This window comes from Ricinus communis, chromosome 6 (assembly GCF_019578655.1).
Source record: "Ricinus communis isolate WT05 ecotype wild-type chromosome 6, ASM1957865v1, whole genome shotgun sequence".
Lineage (NCBI taxonomy): Eukaryota > Viridiplantae > Streptophyta > Magnoliopsida > Malpighiales > Euphorbiaceae > Ricinus > Ricinus communis.
In genome coordinates this window covers 17,476,092-17,494,845 of record NC_063261.1, presented here as the reverse complement: position 1 = coordinate 17,494,845, position 18,754 = coordinate 17,476,092, and the positions used below count along the sequence as shown (strand labels likewise).

The 18,754-nt window shown below is 28.4% G+C and overlaps 3 protein-coding genes across 4 annotated transcripts; all 3 read left to right on the top strand.

Moving 5' to 3' along the window:
• The first annotated feature begins 5,411 nt into the window (after positions 1–5,411).
• LOC8282975 (feruloyl CoA ortho-hydroxylase F6H1-3) lies at positions 5,412–6,840 on the top strand. Its single transcript, XM_002525781.4, has 2 exons — positions 5,412–6,037; positions 6,152–6,840. The coding sequence occupies exons 1-2, from the start codon at positions 5,535–5,537 to the stop codon at positions 6,735–6,737; spliced, it is 1,089 nt and encodes a 362-aa protein (XP_002525827.1). The 5' UTR covers positions 5,412–5,534; the 3' UTR covers positions 6,738–6,840.
• Positions 6,841–11,277: 4,437 nt separating this feature from the next.
• Positions 11,278–17,266, top strand: LOC8282976 (feruloyl CoA ortho-hydroxylase F6H1-3). 2 transcript variants are annotated; one of them, XM_048376116.1, is made up of 3 exons: positions 11,278–11,840; positions 11,955–12,536; positions 17,059–17,266. In XM_048376116.1, exons 1-3 carry the CDS (start codon positions 11,338–11,340, stop codon positions 17,060–17,062), a joined length of 1,089 nt encoding a protein of 362 aa, XP_048232073.1. In that variant the 5' UTR covers positions 11,278–11,337; the 3' UTR covers positions 17,063–17,266. The 2 variants fall into 2 exon arrangements, with proteins under 2 accessions (XP_048232073.1, XP_002525828.2); XM_002525782.3 differs by lacking the exon at positions 17,059–17,266 and having other exon boundaries at positions 11,955–12,540.
• On the top strand, positions 15,761–17,266 carry LOC8282977 (feruloyl CoA ortho-hydroxylase F6H1-3). The gene is made up of 2 exons (XM_002525783.3): positions 15,761–16,362; positions 16,477–17,266. The coding sequence occupies exons 1-2, from the start codon at positions 15,860–15,862 to the stop codon at positions 17,060–17,062; spliced, it is 1,089 nt and encodes a 362-aa protein (XP_002525829.2). The 5' UTR covers positions 15,761–15,859; the 3' UTR covers positions 17,063–17,266.
• Positions 17,267–18,754: the final 1,488 nt, after the last annotated feature.

The window sequence follows — 18,754 nt, the reverse complement described above, 5'->3', positions numbered from 1 at the left end:
TATTTTAATTTTATAATTATTTTTATATGTCTAGTTCATTTATCCATTCAATGTAACATAATGGAGCATTAAAAGAGAAGTTAATTTTAATATACATTTTAAGTGTTGTTTTGCCAATAAGTCTAACTTCTTTTTTTTTTTTTTTTTTTATAAACCAATAAGGCTAATTTCAAATCCTGAAACTAATGAAAGTATGAATTGATTAATGGATTGGTCGTTGGCATGTTTAGATAACCTTGAAATTTTGTAGCTTTTTCTCCAGTCAATTACGCCTGCTTGTCACCTTCTAATTTTATAAATTCTCCCTAGTTGTTGGAATTTCTTGGTGAATACGTTCATGTAAAAGAATTAAAATATTTGAAAAACTGTTCGGTAAACAATGACATTAAGACATATACAATATACCATTTTTAAAGGTAGGTTCATTTAGGGTTGGTAAGGTCTAATATTGAAAATTGAAAATGGGATTTTTGTTTGGTGTTTTTCAAGATAGTATATGCTAATTTTTAATATCAAATTTGATGACTTGATATTGAGCAAAACTGAAATTCAGTTATGAAGCTTATTTTAATATAAGCTAATATTTAATCTCTAATTTAAAGTGATTAGTAATTATGAGCACTTTGGTATACATCATATGATAAATTATATAATAATTTGAATTTTTATATTTGTTTTTGAGATACAGCGATGATCTAATATATAGAAAAAATAACAAAAAAAGGAAAATAAATGTCAAAGACTATCCACTATAATGAATAAAAAAAATTTCTTATTTTTTAGTAAAAAGATACTCATTCTTTCATATGTAATTTTATTTAAAATGTTTCGGTCTGACATGAAATACTTAATTCACTATATAATTCTTTTGTGAATTATAGAGCACGAGTGAAATGAAATGACTATACTATTAAGTAGAACTAATTAGATTGGGATTTGTTAAGAAAACTATTTAATAAATTTTATCTAATCTAATAAACAATATTATGAGTTTGAAATTTTATCTACCAGTGCTTCAACTATCATTTAAGCAAGTAGTCAATAACAATAGCTAGATTATTTTCTTCAATATGTCATCCAAATTTGAAAGAAATAGGAAGCTAAATAATCAGATCTTATTTACTGTAAGGGCAGCTGATGCTTGATTAATAGCCCCATTGATATAATTATAGTGAGAATCTGCTTTCATGAGACTCAGTTAACCCATTTTCTGTCTGCAACAAATAAAATAAGCCCCCTCTTGGATTTTGTCTTCATATAATAATTAACAGGCAATAAGTAGCCTACAACGTGAATTTTTGTTTTCTTTTTCTTTTCTTTATGTAATTATTAGCTCACCTTGAACACCAACTTTATGAAAGCATGTGATAATTGTACAAGAACATCTCTAATAAAAAACCATCCGGAGACTGAAAGAATTGGCTCACAATCCTCTACCTCTCACCATTCTACTATCTATAGGAAATTTTATCCTTCAGACGGATGCATCTGATTATGCGTGGGAGCCATCATCCTTGAAAATCTCAACAACAAAAAAGGAATTCAAACTCGAAAGTTTTTCAACTTTTATTTATATACATGAGTAATTTTTTTTCTTAATCAAAATTGTGGTGTCAGCTTGTGGAAACCCCAATTATCACATAAAGAAAATGAAGTATGGTTGACTCCATGGTTAGCCATTGGAAGAATGTGCCAAGCTTGGCCTCCACCTCCAGAATAATCCCTTAAAACAACAGCAATACAATGCAGTAGCTTAGCTTGTACTGAATTATGCAAATACACAATATTTAATATAGGTCTCTATTTTTAGATAAGGCAAATGCATGAGAGACTTTATGTGATTAATTATTTTTTGTATTAATATGTGATTTTTCATTTAAATTACTTATATATAGCTCCCATCTTCTCTGAAGCAAAATTAATAATGCAGTTTTAGTTATTCTAGATTTGTTAGTTTTGGTCTAGATTATTACCACCTTAGCAAGCTTAAAGAAAGTGGTTTCAATTTCTTTACAAGATTAACAATAGAAAATATTACTACTTCAGAATTACCAAATTAAATTAAATCATAATTATATACAAAATATATAATATGAAAAAGATAACCGCTCTGATACGAGATTTTATTGGTATTTTATTTTATGTTAATTTTAAATAAAAAATTGATAAAAATGTCTGATATTTAAATAAAAAGTCAATTATCTGTATTTAAGTTCTCTTTTTGAAGGGTTAAACTTAAATAAATACACTTTCAGTTAGTGAAGATAAAATAAAAATCGGAATTACAAGATTTGGACCGGTCATACGCAGGGTGCTGGTCAAACAGTTTAGGTTGACTAAGCCTGCCTAGAAAGCTGAGGACAAACATGCGTGTGGGGTAAGTTGGCAAAGGATTGGTACATTTCAATACGCACGTGCAGATTTCTACCTATAATAATAAATAATAATTTAATTTAACTTTTGATTTGATTAATCCAGGGTACGAAAAGTCCAGGAAATTTACAATGGACGCATGTGAAAGAGACGCAGTATAACAGTTGATCATAGTGGGTGGGGGAGCCAACCACCACGATCAGCACTCAGCTAAATCCATTTATAAATTTTTTTTAAACTTCTTAAAAGAAAAAACAATATATAATTGTTAGACCATCAAATATAATTACTATCTTGTTTTTAATTTAATTATTATTATTAAGGTTTAATTAGTGGAAGCTACCTAATAAGTAATAGTCATTCTTTCTACATCTCTTAATATAAAATGAAATACAATGAGAAAATAAAAAATTCAAACTCAGTTTTGTAAATTATCAGAAGTAAAAGTTTCCAATTAATTGACTTTCTTGAATCGCTCCATTAACAGTTAATGGATTCATGAAGCTCCAGATAGATTTCATCCTAACCCAAACAAAATGGATGCAGAAATTTGTTTTAGTTGAGCCAATAAATATGTATATATAATAATAATAATAATAATTTGTTTGATATACTTTCAATATTAAATCTTTATGTAGAAAAAGATAAGTAAATTTGTTGCAGTACAAGCTTTAATTTCTTTTTCTAACCCTTTTTATACATTCTGATCAATTAGTAGATTTATCTTAAATGTTTTTGTTTTTAAAGAAAGATTTATTTTAAATGTTTAAACAATAAGAAACTGCTATTTTAATATCATTCGATAAATTCTCCACAAAAGCAATAACAAAAGAAAATACCTTTCAAAAGTAATGTTTGCAGAAAGAAATTTAAATTTAAATGAAAAGTATTATTGAAAATTGAATTAATTGATTAAAGCGAAAATTAAATAAATGAATATATAATCCAATTAATAAAAATTATATTTGCATTTAACCAATATTAAAATAATTAAAATTAGCAATTTAATCAGTTGAATTTTAAATTTTATAAATTATTTGTATTTCTTATTTATTAGTGATGTAGGATCTCTCACTTCCCTTCAAATACAATTGGAATTTGACATAATGCCCGGTTGTCATTTAAAATTAAATTTATCCTCTATTAAAACTTGAGATTAAACTCAAATATAGTAGTACCTCGGACCGGATCGTTAGGATTGGATATCTAAATATGAAAAACTGAAAATTTAAGAAATTGTGTTACCTATTCTAATATCTTATTAAAAAATAGATTTAATTAATTAAGATATAAGTTAAAAGAATGAGTGAGTGTAGAATTCAACGAATAAGATTGAATTTTAATCTAACCAATACTAAAATAATCAGAACTAGCCACTTGATTAGTTAGAATTTCTTATAGTTGAGTAATTTAGTACATATATATGCAATACATACATATTTTAAATTGTAAGCAATGTTCAAATTGAAGTGCTGGGATAGAAACAAATTAGTGGGTCGAAGATGAATTTCGAAAATAATACTTTACAGGGCATTTGGTTCATAAAAAAATTGGATGGAACTGAATGATTCTAATAGCTGATATTTAGTTCACCAAAAAATGTTTTATAATAATGTGATTAAATAAATAAATAAAAATATGTCAACTAAAATCATAAATAGAGTATATACAATAATAAACTAATTATTAATATTATTATAAAAAAAATAATTAAAATTTTGTTTTTCGTTTTTAATTCTTTTCGATCCCTACTTCATTCCTGATTTTGATTCCGGGGGTTGAACCAGACAACCCTATAGCATCCACAGCATATTTTGGTACTACATGTGGTTGGGATTATTCTGAGCCTATGCAGGATAGTTGTTGGATGTTAACAAACAAGGTTTATAATTTTTTTAATTTAATAAAATAATTATTTTGTAAAATACTTTGCACAACCTTCTTTTTTAAAAAATGTCAATTCCTATAGTTTTAAAACAGTTTCAAACGGATCTAATTATGAAAATTATTTAAACGATAATAATTCAGTTGTTTATTCCCCAATGCATAATTGGTTGGAATTTGTTTATTATTAATTCTATAGAAGCTGAAATCTAATAAGGCTCTTAAGGAAGGCATGAATTCTTCTAAAAGAAAAGGCATGAATCTGGTCAAAAACTAATTACTTGATATATAGAATACAATATTATATTGGATTATTGATAATGATAGTGAAGTGAATTCATAATAATATGTAATTTCACAAATTTAAATCTTGACAATTACTTGGATAAAAAAAAGAATGGTATCCAGTCATGATGGCAATTTATTTGCAGCAGCATTACTAAAAATGGTACACCTATATCTACAGGTTTAATTTTCACTTTCTTTTTAATTATTAGTTTAATAAATAGTTATAAAAATATTTATATTTAATTAACATAAATATTATCATATATCCATTTCAATTTTTTTTTTATATTTTAAAATTATAATAAAGCCTAATAAGTATATATTAATTTGTGTATAAATAAAAATGAACTACCTTTTTAAAACAGTAGTTCAAAGATCATTATATAAAATGAAAAGAAAGAGAGGAAGAAATAGACATAAATTAATATGAAAGAAAATTATACAAAATAATACAGTGGCTTTAGTTTTCTTTTCTTTTTTTTTCTTTTTGGAAAATGTAGTGTGAAATCATTGGGAATAGAGGACAGTGAATTAAATTTTATTTTTTTGTTTATATAAAATATGTTGAATAAAATTTTTATGAATAGTAAAATATTATATTTGATTATTTTTTTAAATATAATTATCTATATATAATTAGAATTTAAAATTTTAATATATATAAAATTAGAAAGGAGATTATTGTTTTGAGATATACCGAGTTGGGCTGATTTGAGCCGTGTTGCAGTGTTAGAGGCGGTCAAGCATCAAATAAAAAAAAAAAAAAAAAGAAGTTGTAGTTGGTGAGGGCAATTATCAATTTGAAAAAGACAACAGCAGTCACATGGCTTCCTATATAACCCATGGATCATGCACTATAAATATTAACCTCAATCCTTTCAACTCTCTTCAACCAAAGTACATTTTCCTAACCCTATAACATAGTACAATTCTCTCTCTCTCTCTCTCTCTCTCTTTCTCTTCATCTTCCAAATCCAAGAAATTTATTAATGGCTCCAACACTTGCAGGATCAACCGCTGATTCCTCCTTTGATCTGAATGATTTTGTCATAAACAAAGGAAATGGAGTGAAGGGTCTTTCTGATTTAGGCCTAAAAAGCCTTCCCCGACAATATATCCAACCCCAAGAGGCTTTGATCAACATCATCCCGCAAGATTCCATACCTGTTATTGATATGTCTAACTTTGATAATGACCCAAAAATTGCAGAATCAATCTGTGATGCTGCTGAGCAGTTTGGTTTCTTTCAGCTTGTTAATCACGGTGTTCCTCTCGAGGTTCTTGATGGTGTTAAGGATGCAACTCATCGTTTCTTTGGGTTACCAGCAGAGGAGAAGAGGAAATTCTCCAAGGAGCTTTCGTCTACCAACAATGTTCGATTTGGCACCAGCTTCAGTCCTGATTCAGAGAAAGCTCTTGAATGGAAGGATTATCTTAGTCTCTTTTATGTCTCCGAGGATGAGGCTTCTGCATTGTGGCCTTCTGCTTGCAAGTAATAACAATTACTAGACTCAACTTTGCTTTAAATATAACTCTATCAATAACAGTTTCGTGTGCTGAAGATGCCATTTTGGTTCTATGACTAACAGTTCTTTCTTTCTTATAGGGATGAATGCCTGGAATACATGAAGAAATCCGAAGTTCTTTGCAGAAAGCTAATGACATCACTGATGGAGAGATTGAACGTGAAGGAAATAGACGAAACTAAAGAATCTCTGCTAATGGGATCAAAGAGGATTAATCTTAACTACTACCCAAGATGTCCAAACCCTCAACTAACAATTGGGGTTGGGCGTCACTCGGATGTCTCCTCACTCACATTTCTCCTCCAAGACGAAATCGGAGGGCTTTACGTGCGAGTGAACGAAGGAAAGGGAGAAGAAGATGGATGGGTTCATGTGCCGCCAGTTGAAGGATCGCTAGTGATAAATGTGGGAGACGCATTACAAATACTGAGCAACGGACGATACAAGAGTGTGGAGCATTGTGTGATTGCCAGCGGAAGTAAGAACAGGATTTCTATCCCAATTTTCGTTAATCCAAAGCCAAGTGATGTGATAGGTCCATTGCCTGAAATTCTTGCAGCCGGAGAGCAACCGAAATATAAGAACTTTCTCTACTCAGATTATGTCAAGCATTTCTTCAGGAAGGCTCATGATGGCAAGAAGACTGTTGCATTTGCAGAGATATGATAATAGTAATTCTCCTATAATCATATGCCAATATATTAATACTGTAATAACAAAAATCTTTATTTAATTGAATAAATCAAAAAACTTATGTAGCATTCAATTCTCTTTCGAGTCAAATGAAATTTTCTTTGGATGCTCATTTTTCTCCCGTGTCAAAGAATTTAGCTTGAATGACTTAGAAGAAGCAAGAAAAGAAATTAAACAACTGAAAGGTACATGAATGGTTAATTATATTATTAGCTATATTACTATTTTTGAATGGCAGAAAATGACTAAGAACAGTATGAATATTGGTAGAAAATCAATCAAAGTGCAGGTAGTGCGTATGCACGATCAACAAATTCCTAAGATGATAGAAGAAATTTTGCAATTTCAGATTAGAGAGAGACAAAGGAGAGTACTCCAGAAGAAGGTTATGAGTATCATTTCAGGTATCGAGTTTGGAGACCAAATCTAAATTTACGGGCTTTGAATAAAGTAATTATTAATTTAAAATTATATATAATTAAATCTATATGAAATTGAGTATAACTAAATTAAATTTAATAAAATAAATAAAATTTTTAAAATTAATATATTTCATAATACCAAAATATCTTTTTTAAATTTATCATTTCTATTTTCTTTTATCTCGAGTGTCTTTTTCTCAAATAAAATGAATTTTTCAATAAATTTTAACCGAATATAATTTATATTAATTAATTAATTTACAATCATTGGAGACATTTATCTGTTAAATCTCTACGATTAAATTAATTATTAATTAGGAAGGGTGTTAGAAACTGCTTCCTTTGGGAGATGCTGTTGGCACATGCAAGTGGCCAATATGATACATAACATCTTTTCGAAAATTCATTAATGAATGTGGAGTATAAATAAATGATAATCAGAGAGGAAGAATAAAAGTTAGGTAACTCCCTTTCTCAATTTCAATTTGGATACATCATATGTATAAAGTATTTGAAAGTTTCAAGTTCGTTCACAACTAACATTTTATCCATGCGAGGGCAGATTCATCTCTTCAGAACTCTACAGTGCAAATATACATAATTCCTACCCACCCAATTCTTTAAAGAAGATCTTGAGATATAATAATTTATTTTATTAAAGTTTGATTTATTCTTACAGAAGAAATAATCTTCTATATGTACATTGAAAATGGTATGTATAAATTAATCCATTGTCCATTAAATTAAAAATAAAATAAAATAAAAAGAATATAATTTTCATAATTCATCCTGAAGCTCGTTGCGTGCTTAGCAGTTTAAGTGGAGTATACTTGTGGGGCAATTCATTCAATAATGATCATGAAATTTAAATCTCAAATTAATAGCGGTTTAGTCAATTCTATTATTTTATGTTTATTTAATTAGCCGGCATCTCAATGAACATGTTTTTATTATTTTATTTTTCTTAGAAAAGATACTTGACTAATCTATGTTAAATTGCTAATGAATTTGATTGGTTCTGTATAAGCAATACCGATACCATTCTATATTATATTATATTAGATAATTGACATTGACCAAAGTTGTTAGTAGTTTAGATTTAAGGTGGTATGACAACTAGTTTCTACACTTTCCATATAGTATTTTTATATGTGGGTTTTGAATAGTTTATTCAAAGACATATCACTTAGACACTTACTTTTATTTATTTTACTTTTAAAACCTAACAATATAATTTATTTTAATGCTTCGTTATTCTTTTGGGTAATTTTAAGTGTCCTACTCTCTCGTATCCATATGATGTATTCATGAATAAATTTTTTGAGGGTAAATAGTCATTTTGGTCTTAAACTTTTGGCCAATTGAAATCAATATAATTGAATCTTTTTGGCACCAATTTTAATTTTCTCCACTGGTAAAGTTACTCATTAAGAATTCAATCAATTTTTTTATTACATGAAAGGTGGAACTGTGCCATTTATATCTAAATAGTACTATTTTTTTATATAATTCTTTTTAATACTACATCTATATTTTTTATTTTAATTGATAAAAAGCCATTGAAATTCCAATAGGAACTAATGTCACCAAAAGAGGAAGATAACAACAATGTAATTTATTTTATATACGGGTTTAAAGAATAATGTTTGAAGGTTGTATTAGCACTATTCTTTCATCGATGTTAATTATTTTCATGTCTGATGCGTTTCTAAATATCAGTAAAAATATAGATTCCAATTTTTACGAGTAGTACTTTGTGACTGTGTGGAATGATGATTTACTTATCGAGTTATTAGTTGTTTATTCATATAAGAATTTGTCTTTGAGCGAGTTTCTATCACGTATTATCGATTGAAATAATAATAATAGTTGTAGTACTAAAAAGAAATAAATTAAAAAAACTGATTTCAATAAGTAATTTGTCCAAAATCAAGCATAATGACGCAGAGCTCCACTCTCCACGTGATAAAAAAATAATCAGATTTCTAATAAATGTCATCACTTGTAAACAAAAAAAATTTTAATACTAAAAAAATTTAAAATATTAATATCAATTAAAAATATAGGCCAAAAGTTTTAGTATCTAAAGTGCCATAATAAACCGCTATGTCAATGTATTCAGTCAATTTTCTTCTTGTGCTGGTGGACAGATTTGCAAAAAGACTAAAACCAGCTGCCTTCCTCTTATTTTTGTTCCAATTTTGGTTAATCCAAAGCCAAGTGATGTGATCGGTCCATTGCCTGAAATTGATGCAACTGAGAACTTCGTCTACGCAGATTATGCCAAGCATCTCTTCAGGAAGGCTCATGACGACAAGAAGACTCTTGCATTTTGCTGACATTCAAGAATAATTTTCTACAAGTATATTTATATCAATGATAATGAGTTATTATATAAATAATAATATTATAATTAATTAAATATTTATAAAATAATATGAATATCACATAAATTTTAGAAAAATATTAATGTAATTAATTGTTAAATTCATATGATGGGCTATTATATCCATCGTTCACAAAGATTGTGAAACAAGTATGATCTTGTGGTGATGCTGTGGGAGATTCAGCCCATATGTGTGGAGACAACGTTTTCACTTTGTTTTAACTTAGATTCTTTTTTAAGGAAAAAATTATGATAAAATTAATTATAAAAATTAAGATATATACTAAAAAATTATATATTAAATAAATTTTTTATTTATTTTATAAAAACTCTTATATTATCAGTAAATAAAATTTAAAGATTATACAATTATTAACATATTAAATTAGATTTTCATAAATAGGCTGATAAAATAAATATTTAAATAAATGAGAACTATTAATATTTAATAAAAAAAGTTTCTTTTTAGTTTTGAAAATATTATGCAATTTAAAATTGCTCATCTTTTTATCTTTTTATTCTCCATAAATTACAAGTTTAACAAAAAAAAAAAAAAAAGGTAAATTAGACGACATCGTGTACCCCTAATGTAAAATTATCAAATAAACGCAATATAGAATAGGTACAATTCTTTTTTACTTGTAATAATAATATACCCAAGACAATAAACTTGAACCTGTTATTTTATTTTCAAATAAAATATTTTAATTTAATTATTTGAATAAAATTAAGCTTGTACTTAATTGATTATTTAATTTTGTCATCATCTTCATAGTTTAACATGTATTTAATATCACTTCAATGTACTATTTTCCTAACTGAATATAGTAATCATAATAGTAATATGTTAATTAATTGATTTAATAAATCAATATATACTTTGCCATCTAATAAAAGGTTTATTAAACTTCTTTTTATTATGTAAGAATTTTAGATTAAGAGAATATTAATGCCACACCTTAGAATGAAATCTATGTCAATATCATATCATATAAGTAAAATCAAATAAAAATAAATTTACAGATGAAATTTAACTCAAATGTTATAGAGGAATATTTTCTAATTAAAAAAATAAAAACAATTATTAAATCGAAATAGTTTTTGGAGTTTGTGATGTAGTTTGAAATCTCATTGCGGCGTGCTCAACCTATGAAAAAGGGACTATGTTTGGTGAAGAAGTGTGAATCATGAGCTTAATCTTTGAGGATTTGTGATTAACTTTTGGAGCAGCCATATTGATATTTAACTAAGAAACTAGTAGCCGTATCTCTCTGACCATTAATGATATTTAATTTTTGGGGCCAACATAATGATATTAGACTAAGAAAAGCTTAACAACAGTAATTATCCTGATCATATCATACATTAATGAACTTCTGAAAAATTTTGAGTTGTTACTTAAAGACAAAGGTTAGACTATTGCCACCTGATATAAATTTGAGTCACAGTATGAAATTTGTTTTATATAAACCACTAAATTAACTCAGAATTAAACTATAATTGAATTATATTGAGTCAAATTGAGTTGAGTTGGTGGTAGAGGTGGTCAAGCATCAAATAAATGAACAAGAACCTGTAGGTGGTGAGGAAAAATTATCAATTTGAAAAGGACCATAGCTAAGAAATAATTAAAAAAGAAAAAAGCAGTCGCATAACTCCTTATATAACCTATGACTCCTGCATATAAATATAACCTCAATCCTTTCCACTCTCTTCTAACGAAGCCATTTTCTCCACCCTATAATACATCCCAAGAAATTAATCAATGGCTCCAACACTTGCAGAATCAGCCCCTCATTCCTCCTTTGATCTGAATGATTTTGTCATAAACAAAGGAAATGGAGTAAAGGGTCTTTCTGATTTAGGCCTAAAAAGCCTTCCTCGACAATATATCCAACCCCAAGAGGCTTTGATCAACATCATCCCGCAAGATTCCATACCTGTTATTGATATGTCTAACTTTGATAATGACCCAAAAATTGCAGAATCAATCTGTGATGCTGCTGAGCAGTTTGGTTTCTTTCAGCTTGTTAATCACGGTGTTCCTCTCGAGGTTCTTGATGGTGTTAAGGATGCAACTCATCGTTTCTTTGGGTTACCAGCAGAGGAGAAGAGGAAATTCTCCAAGGAGCTTTCTTCTACCAACAATGTTCGATTTGGCACCAGCTTCAGTCCTGATTCAGAGAAAGCTCTTGAATGGAAGGATTATCTTAGTCTCTTTTATGTCTCCGAGGATGAGGCTTCTGCATTGTGGCCTTCTGCTTGCAAGTAATAAAAATTACTAGACTCAACTTTGCTTTAAATATAACTCTATCAATAACAGTTTCGTGTGCTGAAGATGCCATTTTGGTTCTATGACTTACAGTTCTTTCTTTCTTATAGGGATGAATGCCTGGAATACATTAAGAGATCCGAAGTTCTTTGCAGAAAGCTAATGACATCACTGATGGAGAGATTGAACGTGAAGGAAATAGACGAAACTAAAGAATCTCTGCTAATGGGATCAAAGAGGATTAATCTTAACTACTACCCAAGATGTCCAAACCCTCAACTAACAATTGGGGTTGGGCGTCACTCGGATGTCTCCTCACTCACATTTCTCCTCCAAGACGAAATCGGAGGGCTTTACGTGCGAGTGAACGAAGGAAAGGGAGAAGAAGATGGATGGGTTCATGTGCCGCCAGTTGAAGGATCGCTAGTGATAAATGTGGGAGACGCATTACAAATACTGAGCAATGGACGATACAAGAGTGTGGAGCATTGTGTGATTGCCAGCGGAAGTAAGAACAGGATTTCTATCCCAATTTTCGTTAATCCAAAGCCAAGTGATGTGATAGGTCCATTGCCTGAAATTCTTGCAACCGGAGAGAAACCGAAATATAAGAACTTTCTCTACTCAGATTATGTCAAGCATTTCTTCAGGAAGGCTCATGATGGCAAGAAGACTGTTGCATTTGCTGAGATATGATAATAATAAAATCCCTATAAGCATATGTCAATATATTAATGCTGTAATAACAAATTTCTTCATTTAATTGAATAAATCAAGAAACTTATCTAGCATTCAATTTTCATTTGAGTTGTTTTTTTTTTTAAATGAAATTTCATTGTATGTTCATTTTTCCTCCCTGTCAAAGAATCTAGCCGTCTGGCTTTGTAAGAGAAATGTCTAGTCGCCAAGAAAGCAAAAATCTAGAGAAGCAAGAAACGAAATTAAGAAACTGAAAGACACATGCATGGTTAATTATATTAGTTAAAGGCTTGGTGTATACAAAAATGACAATTTTTGAATGACAAAAATTACTAAGGTATCTTTTGGGTGAAGAGATTTTGAAATCCATGAATTTATGGATTTAAAATCTTTAAATTTTTAAAATTTTATTGTTTGGATTAAACATAAAAATAATAAATTTTTATTTAAAATTAATGATAATTTTAGGATAAAATAAATTTATTAGGAACAATATTATTATAGAAAAAAATATTAAAACAATTTATCATTCTTTTAAAATGATAGATTTTGAATTTTCTCACCTCCTACGTACAAAATTAAAATCCTTAAAAATAAGAAATTTTAGAGGATCAAAATCTATAGATATAGACCATTTTTTTATTTACCAAACAATAAATTTAAGTTAAATTTATGAATTTTATAAAAAAATTTATTTAAACTTCATCCATTAATCTAAATATATATATATACAAATATCAATCTATCAAATTCTAAAAAAAAATTAATAAAATCTGCATGCACGATAAACACATTCTTAAAATGATAGAAGACAATTTTACAATTTGACATTTAGAGGGAGAAAAAGGAGACTACTGGCATGAACAATGTATCATCTCAGATGTAGAGTTTAGGGACTTAAATGATGATTTATTTTTGTCAAATATTATAATTAGATATCATGCTGTTCCCTTCTTCTTCTTCTTCTCTTTATAATGCCAATATCTTTAATATGTTTTAAATGATTTTATGAGAAAGTAAATTAAGTTTCAGAATATTTTATCATATTCAGTACTTATCAGTTGTTCTTTAGCTAATTTATTTACAATCATTACCATTTTTTAATTAACTAATTAATTACGAAGGGTTTTAGAAATTGCTGCCTTTAGTAGATGCTATTGTATATAAGTCGCCACATGCAAGTGGTCAATATAATATAATACAATACATATGATCTTTTGAATATTTATTTTGACAATTTATTCTTGAGTATTTTTATTGGAGATACAAATTAATGATCACCAGAGAGAAGGAATAAAAGTTAGGTAATTTCCTTTTTCAATTTCAATTTGGATACACCATAGACTATATAAAGTATTTGAAAGTTTCAAGTTCATTCACAACTAACAAAACTTGTCATCTCTTTAGAATTCTATAGTTCAAACAAACATATAATTCTTACCCACCTAATTGTTTTCTTTAAAAACACTAAGGGTGGAAGCATGAAGAAATTTCTTTATGAGCATCCAAAGTCTCGCTTTGATTGGGTCTCTCTTCTAACTTCGACATCAATACTGTGAACTTAGAAAATCCATTTCAAACTAACTATGATTCTACGAATATTCTGCAGTAGAATAAAGTCCGTATAATTTCGCTCGACAGAATTACTACCACTAGTTGCCAAAAGAATAGGTTTTCTGAAAAAAAAGAAAACACAATTGAACCATGAGGGACAATAATTTATTATTTCAAGTTGATCATTTTTATTTAAAGTTGAAAGATAAAACAGTAAAAATTGTTCGTAAAATTAATTAACTCAGAGAGTAATTCAGTGTTATTGTTTCAGAAGTTGATAGTCAATGATGAGGAATTGGTGTGGCGTGCTTAAAAGTTCAAGTTGAGTACTTGAAAGCAATTCAGTCAAAGAAATTTAGCATTTAAATAGAGGCTTAGTCAATTCTGTTTTTTTTTTTTTTTTTTTTTTTTTGTGTGATTTATATTACCGGCATCAAATCAAAAGAAACATGTTAATATTTTCTTTGACAAAAATGATTGATCTATGCTGATGAATTTGATTGATTTTTCTTTTTCACTTTATTTAAGAGTCCTTAGAAAAACAAGAAAAAAATATTTGTAAGAATGCAAGTTGTAAGGACAATTTAATCAAAATTAAGATATTCATGTCTGTAGGATTTTGCACTCATATATTGAGGTATGTATATATATATATATATAATTTTTTTTTTAATTTCAGTAAAGTTTTCTAAATTCTTTTATCCCTTTATTAAAAAAAAAAACAATAACAAAAATTAGCATAGACAGACATTGTAAGACATAGTTATAGCATATTGAGAAATATCGTAGCACAATTTTTTTTATTAAATTAGTATTGTGGTAATATATTAAATTATTTATTCAAAAATTTTATATATTATATGACTGTTGTTATTATTTTAATTAAATTATATATAATAAATTTATAAAGAATTATATATATATCTAAATTGTTAGCAAGTTTTTATCATACAATTTTATTTTCATATATTTAATAATTGCGCGTCAATAAAAATGATAAGTTTCATTTTCAATAAAAAGTAAATAAATGCAAGAATATTAAATCAGCAATCATTCACTCATATATTTCTCTTTTTAATTTATCAACTCCTGTTCATATTATAGCTTACAAAGATACTCTCATCAAGTATACAGTTTAAGATCCGAACAGTTTGATAAATGATTTTCTAATAGAAGTGATTTATTCATTATTATTTTAATATTTATAACTGAAATATAAAATTATGCCTATAAAACTAAATTGGGTTCATATAATTTTATAAAATATCACAAGTTATTTGTTATTATGGTGTTGATTTGGAGAGTTCAATTGTATTTCACTATAAAGAAGAAAAGAGTACCAATGAGATTTAGCTCATTGACTTTCAAATTTAACTTTTAAATAAAAAAAAAATTGCACAATAAACTCAATTATCAATTAGTAAAAAAACTACCTCAATATTTTAAATTGGATTCAGCATATATGTAGCCTAAGACTAGTCAACCATTGTCGTCTGAAACAGGGTTGAAGAAGGCACGAAACTGGCAACGATGGTATTGGGTTGGTGAGAATTTCTTTTAATCAGATTAATAAATAAAAAAGAAAAGCAGTTGGTAAAGGTATTTATATGTGTTTTTTAATCCGAGAGAATGAGCCTATAAATAGCATTGGATAATTAGTTGATGCCACCACATCTGATATTTCTCCACTCTCTTCCAATTAAACAAACTTTCTACTTTCAAGACCAGTTCTTGCTTCTTACACTTGCATAGCTCTCAAGTAATGGCTCCAACACTTGCAGAACCGACCCCCGTTTCCTCCTTTGATCTGAATGATTTTGTCATAAACAAAGGAAATGGAGTAAAGGGTCTTTCTAATTTAGGCCTAAAAAGCCTTCCTAGACAATATATCCAGCCTCAAGAAGCTTTGATCAATATCATCCCACAAGATTCCATACCTGTTATTGATATGTCTAACTTTGATAGTGACCCAGAAATTGCAGAATCAATCTGTGATGCTGCGGAGAAGTTTGGGTTCTTTCAGCTTGTTAATCATGATGTTCCTGTAGAAGTTCTTGATGGTGTTAAGGATGCAACTCATCGTTTCTTTGGGTTACCAGCAGAGGAGAAGAGGAAATTCTCCAAGGAGCATTCTTCTACCAACAATGTTCGATTTGGCACCAGCTTCAGTCCTGATGCAGAGAAAGCTCTTGAATGGAAGGATTATCTTAGTCTCTTTTATGTCTCCGAGGATGAGGCTTCTGCATTGTGGCCTTCTGCTTGCAAGTAATAACAATTACTAGACTCAATTTCGATTTAAACATAATTCTATCAATAACAGTTTCGTGTGCTGAAGATGCCCTTTTGGTTCTATGACTAACAGTTCTTTCTTTCTTATAGGGATGAATGCCTGGAATACATGAAGAGATCCGAAGTTCTTTGCAGAAAGCTAATGACAGCACTAATGGAGAGATTGAACGTGAAGGAAATAGACGAAACTAAAGAATCTCTGCTAATGGGATCAAAGAGGATTAATCTTAACTACTACCCAAGATGTCCAAACCCTCAACTAACACTTGGGGTTGGGCGTCACTCGGATGTCTCCTCACTCACATTTCTCCTCCAAGACGAAATCGGAGGGCTTTACGTGCGAGTGAACGAAGGAAAGGGAGAAGAAGATGGATGGGTTCATGTGCCGCCAGTTGAAGGATCGCTAGTGATAAATGTGGGAGACGCATTACAAATACTGAGCAATGGACGATACAAGAGTGTGGAGCATTGTGTGATTGCCAGCGGAAGTAAGAACAGGATTTCTATCCCAATTTTCGTTAATCCAAAGCCAAGTGATGTGATAGGTCCATTGCCTGAAATTCTTGCAACCGGAGAGAAACCGAAATATAAGAACTTTCTCTACTCAGATTATGTCAAGCATTTCTTCAGGAAGGCTCATGATGGCAAGAAGACTGTTGCATTTGCTGAGATATGATGACATATATTAGTTACATACATACATACATCACTTTTACTGTTATAACAGTCAAAATTGATTATTCTTTACCAAATACAAGTGGACAAGGTCAAGAACGGTTTCTTTTGTTTAACTTTTAGTTTTTGGTTTGAGATTTGATTGAGCTTCGTAATGTACTCTGAAAATCTATTGTTTAATTCATCTTTTTCTTTCTTTTGAGAATTCACTTCTTTTTTCTTTCTTTTTTTCTAATTTTTTTTTCTATAAAGATTTTATTCTCTTGCTACGAACCAAAAACATGTAAAATATATGTATTGACAAATCAACTCATATGATATGAAGAAATATGATTTATAAGACATATCCACAGACACGGTCAAACAAAAGTGGAACAAAATACTTGAAAGATGTCCAATTTATGGACCACTTGCACAGTCTTGACTTCCTATGCCTCTCCTGAGAAAGTTCCTGGTAATTCCTTAGCCCATATATATATATATATATATATACATGAATGTCCTTAATTAAGTGTCACTTTAATCTTAATGATGAGATCAATTAACCTAAACTAATTACAGGGCATTGCAGATGACTGATTTATTAATTTACTGTTGACTTCTCGCATGAGTAGTGATGGATGTAATAAGTCAAAATATTTCTGAGATACTATATGACTTTAATTTTTATCAATTAACATTTAATTAATTATTATAATACTATTTACCTAAAGGAACCTTTACATTAATTGTTATAATTATTAATTTATTTATTTTTGCATAAATCTAGTAAACGAGCATAACTTTTTGCTAAGCGGGCATAATTGACTTCAGCAGCCACTGTAATTTTTGTTAATTGTTTGGTTATTGGCATTAATAGTTAGGTGCATGCACGCATGAAGATTAGTACCATAAACCCTTTTATTATAGCTTATCGATATTAGTTTAAATATTTTATTTATTTTATACTTTTTTTACTAAGATATGAATTTATATGTAATCTCTAATTATTTATCTAAGTTAAAATTATATAGATGAATTTTATAATTATCAAGTAATATTGATTAAATTTTAAAATAGATATAAATTTTTAATAAATAAAAATTATATATTTAATTAATTAATAACTAAATACTATATATAATTAACTAATATAATATTTAATTATATTAATAAATTATTTATAAATTTATATAACACCGTAATACACTTAGAATAATTCGGTAATAGAAAGGGACTGTCATCTAATTTTATTTAAAAAATAATGTATTTTCATTGATAATACAATAACTTCATAACCTTTCGAATCAAGGAAAGAAAAAGTAATTTCATAACCTCAAAATGCACGAACAAAACCAAAATTCATAGAAAATTAGGAGATGAAACTTAAAAGTGCCTCAGCAAAGTGACTAAAGATTGCGAATCACTGAACAGACATTTTAGAGTAAAATATATCTACAGTGATATTGAATATAAAATTATCCATATATATGATTTCAATTTGAGTTAGTTATAAATAAAAATAAATTTAATATTATAAAAAATTATAAATTTCTTAAGTCTAATATTTAGACCAATTGCACTAGTTTTATAATTAATAGTTACTGCACTTTTAGTAGATTTAAAGATAGAAAGACATGAGACATCTCTAAATGTCATTTAAGTATTATAGTATTTGTATTTAGTTTTAATTAGGAATATAACTTATAAATCA